We start from the raw sequence: 11,072 nt of genomic DNA on the forward strand, positions 1-11,072 counted from the left end.
ATTGTGACTTTGTACAGGACCTGTCTTCATGCTGTGTTTGTGCAAAAGAAATGCAAACTATTGCCTGGCTATGATAATAAAGTGACATCATGGCTGTTATTTGTCCGTGGCTTTTCCGGGGGACAAAAACAATAAAAAGATGTAAATGGTTGTTACTTCTTTGTTGTTATTATTGACTCTCAAGTCAAGTACTGATTTAAAGTCAGGAGATACCTCCTAAGTGCTTTTTAAAGGACCAAGACACCAGATGATACCATTGCAAAGAAAAGCCATTTACAAAAACTGACATAAAATTGATATTGTTGTGTTTGGTATATGTATATCTACTAATCACGTGACCTTCACATGCTAAAGATATACTATTTAATGGAAAACCATTATGTACTATTTTATGATGGGTAAACAGCGACAAATTATTCTTTTGATCATGTACGATGATATATTATCAGCTTCATACTAGTTTGGATATAATAATAAAATATATGATAATTCTAGGCTTGTTTTGGGTATATACTGTGTTTTCCAATTTTGGGACCATGTGGTGTCCAGTCCCTTACTAAGTCACTTACTTCTTCAGCAGTGGTCTTGCCCTCTTTGACACCCATTGGGAGCCTAGAATCACCCCCCAAACCCCTCATCACAATGGTTTCAGCCATTCAGCCGCCTGGTCAATCACTTCCCTAAACGGATATCAACAATACACGAAAGGACATTAGCTATTCACATTTTATTTCCCTACTTCAGATCGTGAGCAGCGGAAGCTGTACGAGGCAGCTAAGGTGATACAGAGTGCGTACCGCCAATACCGGGACAAACAATGCAAGCAGCAGGCCAAGGAACGGGAGGCAGCTGTCCTCATACAGAGCTACTACAGGAGATACAAACAGGTAAGCAGCTGTCCTCATACAGAGCTACTACAGGAGATACAAACAGGTAAGCAGCTGTCCTAATACAGAGCTACTACAGGAGATACAAACAGGTAAGCAGCTGTCCTCATACAGAGCTACTACAGGAGATACAAACAGGTAAGCAGCTGTCCTCATACAGAGCTACTACAGGAGATGCAAACAGGTAAGCAGCTGTCCTCATACAGAGCTACTAAAGGAGATATGCTGTCCCCATACAGAGCTACTAAAGGAGATGCAAACAGGTAAGCAGCTGTCCTAACACAGAGCTAGTAAAGGAGATAAGTTGTCCCCATACAGAGCTACTAAAGGAGATGCAAACAGGTAAGCAGCTGTCCTAATACAGAGCTAGTAAAGGAGATGCAAACAGGTAAGCAGCTGTCCCCATACAGAGCTACTAAAGGAGATGCAAACAGGTAAGCAGCTGTCCTTATACAGCAACAGGGTTTCCTCAAGGCCTTTATGGCTTGTTTGGCTCGACATGCCTTCCACTGCCAACAGGCGTTAATTGTGCTGACATGCTTTTATCTGTGTAGCTACAAGCCATATCAAAAGAAAAATCAATTTTGACTATACACGTTTTAGCTGCAATTGCAACGGTTGACTGACAGCCAGAGTGGGTGTCGGTATTTTACGATATTTTTATTAGCCAATCAGAATCGACTACAGCTTGAAGGCATATGAGTGACTGACAGTGTTGTTAACCCGAAGTCCTCCAATACTTTTTTACGAAGGGAAGGTGTAAAAATCACTATTGTTGTAATACCCCTCCAAACCTTCCACTTCCGACACACTTTATGTATATATTGCCATTGACGAGCTAGAACTCTAGTTATTACTATAATGAAAAAACAACAACTTTTTACCTGAATGTGTTTGCAAAATCATTCAATTTTTTGTTTTGCAGTATGCATACTACAAGAAGATGACACAGGCAGCCGTGCTGATTCAGAGCCAATTTCGGAGCTACTATGCCCAGAAGCGCTTCAAGAAGAGCCGTGATGCAGCTGTCGTTATCCAGAACCAGTACCGCAGCTACAAGGAACATGAGAGGCTGAAGAAAGGCGGCAATAAATCTGTCACACAGCGTTTTCGGTGAGTCACAAAGACATTAGTTCACTCGGCTGTCTTTCAATAATAGTATTTTCACCACTTACGGTATGTTTTATTGTTTGCCTTAGCATCGTCAGTGTTGCAATTTTTTTACCTAGGCCATAACTCATTAACAGTACAAGATATTCAAATGAATCTTGGTACACATGCTGCAAGACGCAATATACACATGTGTACCAAGATCTACAACTCTGGCTATAATAAATGTTGAGTTATGCCCCTTGTTAAACTGAAAAAAGCAAAAGATGGCAATCGCTTTATGGCGAAAACCAGTAAAACCATTTTATAATTTTACTCTTCCCATTATAACATGACATAAGTCTCAAAACACATGGTTTTGGTTCATGGAAAAATGAACTCAATCCATTATGAATGAGTTGCAAAATCGTGTGGTTTTGGTTTATTGGGAAATGAACTCAGGCCATTATGAATGAGTCTCAAACTCGTGTGGTTTTGGTTCATGGGGAAATGAAATCAGGCCATTATTAATGAGTCTCAAACTCGTGTGGTTTTGGTTCATGGGGAAATGAACCCAGGCCATTATGAATGAGTCTCAAAATCGTGTGCTTTTGGTTCATGGGGAAATGAACTCAGGCCATTATGAATGAGTCTTAAGATCGTGTGGTTTTGGTTCATGGGGAAATGAACCCAGGCCATTATGAATGAGTCTCAAAATCGTGTGGTTTTGGTTCATGGGGAAATGAACCCAGGCCATTATGAATGAGTCTCAAACTCGTGTGGTTTTGGTTCATGGGGAAATGAACTCAGGCCATTATTAATGAGTCTCAAACTCGTGTGGTTTTGGTTCATGGGGAAATGAACTCAGGCCATTATGAATGATTCTCAAAATCGTGTGGTTTTGGTTCATGGGGAAATGAACTCAGGCCATTATGAATGAGTCTCAAAATCGTGTGGTTTTAGTTCATGGGGAAATGAACTCAATCCATTATGAATGAGTCTCAAACTCGTGTGGTTTTGGTGAAATAGGACTAAACTCAGTCCATTATGTATGTGTATCAAAAACATGCGGTTCTGGTGAAATGGGAAATGAAGTCTGTCCATAATGAACGAGCCCCAAAAACATGTGGTGTTGATGTTAACGGAAATTCTTCATCTGTGTTTCAGATCGCACTACCAGAGGAAGCCGAAGGGAGCGAAGGGGTCGCGCGTCGTTCAGATTGTCCCAGATACCGATGGGTGAGTAATGGGTGAATGCCCATATCATTGTTAAAACATCTTAAGTGAAACCCTAACTTAAGGAAAATAAAAAAGACTGGCATAAGCCTACAGTCAGATGTTCAAAAAGTTTAATTGATGTAAAGGATAAATGGTCAAGTAGCAAAGTATTTAAGAAGTTATAATTGACGTCAAAGTGTTGAATGTTTTCTTTAATGTTTGCTACGGTTTAAAAACAGAATAGTGATTAGAGGTATTTATCATCTCCTTAGTGCAAGGACTCAATAACTGCTTTCTATATATTTAATTATGCAGTTATTGAGATATTGCACTAGTGTGTGATGTGGACATGATATACTTTAATATCCATTTATTTTAGTAACTTTTTAGTGAGAGTCACTTCTATCTGGTTTATAACACATTTTTTATATTAAAAATGTTATTGAAGCTAACATAACTAACAACTGCAGGTATAGCATGCAATGGTTGGCATGTATTAAGGATTTGAATTTAATATAACAATCATGCATGATTAAAATTTTCCAAGCTTCTTTGAACATGTCAACAAAAATCTTGATGTCATTAATGAGACTATGCTTTTTTGCTTAAATTACATGTATGGTGCAGGAATACTTACAAACTTTTGTTATCTTACGGATTTTCTATAGCTTCTCAACATTAGATTGATATGTCATATATTTATATAAATTTTTCATCATGTTGATTATTACAACTGACACTTTTTCTCCTACTGCAACTGCCAGGGAGTTTTGGAAGCCCTGGTCTGGACATATGGTGTGTAACACTGGGAAATATTGTCCATCTGCTATATTGTGCCCCATGTGGTTGTTATTGTTTCTTTTCAGAATTTTAATATCATCAATGTACATTTATATAGATTTGTTTTCCATTTAATTTTTTAACCATATTTTTTTTTTTTTTTGGGGGGGGGGGGTGTAGGGGATGAATATGGAGGGCTGAATTGAGGGGGGGGGGGATAAAAGTATAAGGCATTTTCATAGCTTTGTTATCTGCTTTGATGCTGATGTGCAAGAACTTTCATGCTGACCAGATCAACTTCAAAACTGTTAAAGGTATTAACATGAAACTTGGTACAGATATTCGCTGTGTCTATAGACTTATGTCTAGCAAGCTCAATATTAAATTACAGTAATGGTTACAATATTTTCCAAGTTATGACTCTTGATTGGTTAATAAAAACAGACAAGCTTTGGCAATCGCCCAATGTCCTCTTGATATAGTCCTTGAGGTTTTATCGATTTGCAGTCGTCAAAATAAGCACAAGCCCACGTGCCCTGCACTGGTTAAATGCTTTTAAAAATCTGAATGTTATATAGCACGACTTGTTCAAAAATGTAATGCCAAGCATTAGCAGACGGGTAGCTGACTGTGCACAAATACGCAGTTGAGTAATGAAATTTTGACTGGTCAAAGTTTTTGTCATAACCAAAACCACCATTTTCAAATAAAAACTGAAAGAGGTAGGGGATGAAGGGGTTAAGCATCGATCTGGTTAATCCCAAATTGGCCATAGCTACGTGCCTGATAAATTTGAAAATCCCGGCTTGTCCATCCAAAAGACTAATTTTGATGATTTGATTTGCATCTGTAAAAAATGTATGTTGATAGGGCAAATCCTTTCAATGTTAATATATGAGAGCAAGGTCATATTTGTTTCTTTAGTTTGAGCATTATATATTTTACAACAATTGTGAAGAAAGTCATAATAACTTCTAATAAATCACTCTCGTTGGCACGATGTTTTGTTGGGGGGGGGGAACCAGAGTACCCCGGAGAAAACCCCCTTGTCCAGCTTGGTGAAGCATATGATAAAACAGAAAAATTTCGTTAATTTTAGAATGAGATTGCAATACATTTCACCTTATGTACAGCAAAGGAAAATATTTCACATGAGTGTCAATGCCACTAGTAAAATATGACATTTGGTGCTCACTCTGTGTAATATATTACTATCTTACACTGAAAGAAACAATTTTTCTGCTTTACTGTTTCTGCCCTATTTGGAAAAAGACATTGAATAACATTTGATTAAAAAAACGTGCCAATTGGTAGGTGCACCACGTAACATCATTTCGGAAATAAATGACGTCATTGATATTGTGTCCCAGCCCGGTGCGCGCTGATGTTTGATTTGGAACTGAGAGCGGGCTTAAATTTAAAAACTGAAAAATATCAAATTTATATTTCCACTGTTCGAAACAGTGAAATATCGTATAATTCATTTGCTGATAAATCCCTATAAACCACAGAAAAGCTGATACAATATCACTATCTTACACTAAATCAATTGTTCACATAAATATAAATCTCAATAAACTGGTTGTTATTAGATGTTTTTTGTTGTGAGATATTTTTTTAACATGATTTTACTCCAACGGTCACATCACAGGTTCTGCATGCCCACAAATGACCTGTAAGAGTTGTTCAGTGTTGGTTATATTTATTTTGTTTGATATTTTTTTAGGTTCAAAAAATGACTGTGGTATTGTGGTAGCCTTGGTGTCATTGGCCAGTTTTAACCTCGGCCATTACTCAAAATATTGAAGATATTTAAATCATGAGTGTTTTTTTTTAAGAACATTTGGGAGGAATGGGGGCTGTGTCATTGTTGTTTAAAAGCTTTTCACTTGGCCATAACTCAAAAACTATTTTTGGCATCATGTAAAAAACGTTAACCTTAGCTGCAACTCAAAAACCATCGGCGGCACTGTGCAAAGACGTTAACCTTGGCCACAACTCAAAAAACATTGTCTGCGCTGTGCAAAAACGTTAAGCTTGGCCAGAACTCAAAAACCATCGTCGGTGCTGTGCAAAAACGTTAACCATGGTCACAACTCAAAAACCATCGTTGGTGCTGTGCAAAAAACGTTAACCTTGGTCACAACTCAAAAACCATCGTTGGTGCTGTGCAAAAAACGTTAACCTTGGTCACAACTAAAAAAAACATCGTCGGCGCTGTGCAAAAAACGTTAACCTTGGCCACACTCAAAAACCATTGTCAGTATTGTGCATAAAACGTTAACCTTGGCCACAACTCAAAATCTATTGGCGGCTACTTGCAAAAATTGTTAACCTTTGCTACAACATAAAAACTGTTCAAGATATTCATACAAAACTTGGTACACGTGTTGCCAGAGACAATATACACACATGTGTAGAAAGACCTGTAACTCTAGCTTTCGGTTATGCCCACTGTTAGACAGTCTAAGCAAAAACAGACCAGTGTTGACGTTGACTCTGCGGCATTCCTGTTATATATTTGTTTCTGTGCATTCATTTGTATTTGCACGTTTTGGAAATGTTGTGTTTCTTAATTTAAGGCAATTGTCAGCCTTCTAACATCATTCACGGTATTTTTTTTTTCAAATGCTTGACTTATCTTAGCAGCTTTGTTTTGCTTTATGAGATGTACATTCTATGGGGCCACCTTATCTATGAGTATACGAAAAAATATCATAGGATATAAAAATATTCTGATGAAAACTAGACAAGCATCAGAAATCTAATAAAGAATAAAGTTGCAATTTCATATACCGGTAAACCTTACCAAAGTCAGTTTGTTTTTAAGATATTGCACTACGTCAATGTATAACTTATTTGAAAAAATTAATGTACGTTATGACTCTTGATATGATGGCTCCTATGTTCATTATCGAGGTCTTGAAAGAGGTAACTTTAAAGACAAAAATGAAAGACAAGAAAGATACTTTATGGGAAGGAGATTTGAATTGTATATTTAGTCTGTTCGTTACAAATATAAGGAAATATACTGATGGAAAAGAAAGGTTGAATCACCTAGTGGAAAGAATCTATGTATAATTACTTCATTTTAAGCATGTTTGGTTAAATAAAAAAACAACATAATTGAGGTAATTAAGAGCATCTTTATGTCATCATTTTTGTTGTCATTATCATGCTAAAATTTGACCATTTTAAAGTTAAATATCTTAAAACCTATTACCATGAAACTTGGTACATCTTTTCACAATGTGCCCATTTTATTAACAAACATAGTTTTTATCTCTGATTTAGAAATGTCTCCAGGGTTTTTATATCTGAGTTAGAAATGTCTCCATAGTTTGCATATCTGATTTAGAAATGTCTCCATGGTTTTCATCTCTGATTTTGGAAATGTCTCCATGGTTTTTATCTCTGATTTAGAAATGTCTCTATGGTTTTCATCTCTGATTTAGAAATGTCTCCATGGTTTTCATCTCTGATTTAGAAATGTCTCCATGGTTGTCATCTCTGATTTAGAAATGTCTCCATGGTTTTCATCTCTGATTTTGGAAATGTCTCCATGGTTTTTATCTCTGATTTAGAAATGTCTCCATAGTTTTCATCTCTGATTTAGAAATGTCTCCATGGTTTTCATCTCTGATTTTGGAAATGTCTCCATGGTTTTTATCTCTGATTTAGAAATGTCTCCATGGTTTTCATCTCTGATTTAGAAATGAATCCATGGTTTTCTTATCTGCAAGTGCTTTTCTTTTTCGCTTTTATATTAAGTTTTGCTTTATTTCTTCCTATGCTGTGTTTTTCATTAAAGCATTTCTATCATTAAGCTGAAAATGTGCTTCAATATAATTAGAGATGTAACTTTTATTTGGACTATAATTATTTTCATAGCAGTATATTGATATATATATTAAGCTTTTAGAATCAGGTTTTTTTCTTTAATTCAAAGCTTTTTCTAATTAAGCTATAGGTTTATTAACATAAAGCATATTAAAATCTTTGTCATTGCATTGAAGTAAGCAAAGATAATAGTTGAATATTCATTTCACATTATTACTCGAGTTGAATATTCATTTACATTATAGATATAGTTGAATATTCATTTTACATAAAACATAAGTTGAATATTCATTTACATTTATTTCTATAGTTGAATATTCATTTACATTATAATTATAGTTGAATGTTCATTTACATTTTAACCCTAGTTGAGTATTCATTTACATATAATAACTATACTTTAATATTCATTTTACATTATAACTTAAGTTATTTTTTCATTGACATTATAATTAAAGTTGAATATTCATTTACATAACGACTCAGTATAGTTGAATATTCAGTTTGCATTACAAATCAGAATAGTTGATTATTCAAAGGAAGTATAATTTTGAGATAGAGAACTTAGGGCCACTGTAAATCATTTACAAAACACCCATTCATTATTAACATCTCTTGATCCAATGATTATAAAATTGTGTATAACCCACATGAATGTTCATTTACATTTATAACACAGTGTATGTTCATTTACAGCAAACACTGCAAAACCAACTGCAGGTACTTGGTCATTACTTTTAGAACCTGTTGTCATGGTGTCATACAGTGTTGTCATGGTGTCGTACATTGCTGTCATGGCGTCATAAATTGTTGTCATGGTGTCATATGTCATTGTGTCATATATTATTGTCATTATGTCACATATTGTTTTTATGGTGTCATAAGTTGTCGTCATGGTGTCATATATTTTTGCCATGATGTCCTAATTATATTGTTGGCATGGTGTCAAACATTGACCTTATTTATTATTGTAATGGTGTCATATGTTGTCAACCTGGTGTCATGCATGTTCATTAAGTTGTCATTAGACATCATGCATTACTGTCTTGTTTTTATATGGTATCATCCATTGTTGTCATGTTGTCATACTGGTGTCATATATTGGTTTACATTGGGTTGTAGCAAATTAAATGGTAGCTGTATTGTAAATGCCATTAGATCATTTATTTGGTTGTCAATTATTCTTACTGTGGAGGAAAAAAATCATGAAGTTTGATGAATACCAGCTTTTCCTTTGAAGATATTGTAGACATATAAGGATTATCTCCCCTGGCTGTCTGTCACTTTTTCGTTTCCAATTAATCACTTTTAAATGAATTGTTGTAGAGTCTTTAAACTTGGTATGCATATTGGTCATGGTCAGTAGATTCTCAAGGTCAAGGTGACCTTTACAAACCAAATTTATAAGTGCTCCATACGGGCAGCACATTAGATTTGCAGAATTCTAGATAAAGAATGGAATCATAGTGTGTATCCTTATGAAATAACATGTTCTTTGTTAAGGGCAGTGCAATGTTTATGTAATGGTTTGAAATAAATTAAATCAAGGCTTCTTTGACCCTTTTTTGCTAAAGAGGCTATGAGGTTGTCCGTATTCATAAAGCATCTTTGTGAAAATATTCAACTTAAATTTAAAGTGACACTCTTATTCAAAATTAATATGTACACTGTCATGTTTAACAAACATAAATTTTGAGTGGTACACCTTTAACTACTGACTAAATAATGCATTTATGGAAAATATTAATTACTGATAACAAGATTGTAACTGTGTATTTAAGATTTACTGTGATATACTATCCTGTCATAAGGTAGAAATACCGTGTTTTCTGCCTCTTTCTTTGAAATTTAACTCGGTTTCCTGAACATAAGAACCGTTGTTTTCGACATTTATTCATCCTATTTGGTATAGTAAGAATAAACTAACAATGGTTTTACACATTCAATATTAAAAGATACAAGAAAAAAGTCCAAGTAACAAATGCATGTGAATAAATATTATGAGAAAATAGACAGTTCTTAAAAATATTTGTTGTTAAAAATTGAAAAAAAATAATTGCAATTTACAAGAAGAACAGAGTGCGTTCATACTGTATGAATGCTTGGAAAAAGAAAATCAATCATTAAAAAATTATTGTGTTTTGTTAAGAGAGTTAAGATACATGTATATTTCACTAGAATTTGATTAATGGACATTAACATAGTTCGTACATTGTCCAACTTTACTGTGCATCATATATGTCTATAAATTAGTACCATTGTATAGAGAGTTATATATAGTCTAGAATGCGTTTTTCATTTTTCCTTTCTTTTTATAACCTTCCCTTTTTCTTTTTACCTGCTTGGAAGATTTTGTTTTCCATTGTGTGAACATAGTTAGGCCATGCCAAATTGATTCTATGTCGACAGACACTGGGGGTGGGGTATGGTTTTAAAACGCACAACAATTAGGTTGATGCAAAAAAATATTTATATTTATTTTAATGCATTAATATGTTTAATTTATACAACTTTATTGATCAAAATAAAAGAAAGAACATGATTTGTGGACAGAAAAACAAATTGGACATAAAAAACAAATTGTAGCGATATTATGGTGCTTTTTGAACTGGGTAATTGTTGGCCAAGTAGTTTTAAATTGAACCCCCCCCCCCCCCCCCCCCCCCAATATATGATTTAAGGCTAAAATATAGATTTGCCAGATCAGATCCTTTTTAGTTTTTTTTATCATAAAAGTCAGATGAGTTTAACATAATAATTCATGATAATTAAAAAAAAAAATTTTTTCATCAAACTTTATTGTGCGCCTTTAAATTAAAATAATAATACCTGAATCGAGAAATACACCATACAAAGGAAGAAGTTGATATTTCAATATGCAGGGGCATAGTTACCAATAGGCCAGGTAGTCCTGTTAATTCTGAAAAATGAAGAGAAAAAACCCTGATGCAGAAGACCATTGCATTTCACAGGCATTTGTTGTAAAAAAAAGTTTTGTTTCATTCTCTTGCATGTTTTTCTGCTGTATAGAGAGGGTTTGAAGTTGGAACCTGACGCTCAACATAGAATCAATTTTGATATGGCCAAATTATAATTAAACAGAAACAGCTCCTTAAAAATTACTTCTAATACCAATGTTATGCATGTCTGGGTTGTCACTACCATTATTTCTTAATTCCTAATTGATGACAATTTAATGATTACTGACTGTATGAACTTTTTTTTATATTTACTAACAGTATAAACTTTTCATTGTGT

At 34.5% G+C, this 11,072-nt stretch overlaps 1 protein-coding gene across 4 annotated transcripts in view; it reads left to right on the forward strand.

Moving 5' to 3' along the window:
- Positions 1 to 11,072, forward strand: part of LOC128246718 (calmodulin-binding transcription activator 2-like) — a 62,845-nt gene that overhangs the window by 41,319 nt on the left and 10,454 nt on the right. For 2 of the 4 annotated variants that reach the window (XM_052965091.1, XM_052965092.1), the window contains exons 19-22: positions 745 to 887; positions 1,813 to 2,000; positions 3,144 to 3,215; positions 8,511 to 8,534. In XM_052965091.1, coding sequence (XP_052821051.1) covers positions 745 to 887; positions 1,813 to 2,000; positions 3,144 to 3,215; positions 8,511 to 8,534 — 427 coding nt within the window. Of the gene's footprint in view, positions 1 to 744; positions 888 to 1,812; positions 2,001 to 3,143; positions 3,216 to 6,556; positions 6,587 to 8,510; positions 8,535 to 11,072 lie in introns of all 4 variants that reach the window. The other 2 variants (XM_052965094.1, XM_052965093.1) reach the window with 2 other exon arrangements.

Source organism: Mya arenaria, chromosome 9, assembly GCF_026914265.1.
Source record: "Mya arenaria isolate MELC-2E11 chromosome 9, ASM2691426v1".
Classification (NCBI taxonomy): domain Eukaryota; kingdom Metazoa; phylum Mollusca; class Bivalvia; order Myida; family Myidae; genus Mya; species Mya arenaria.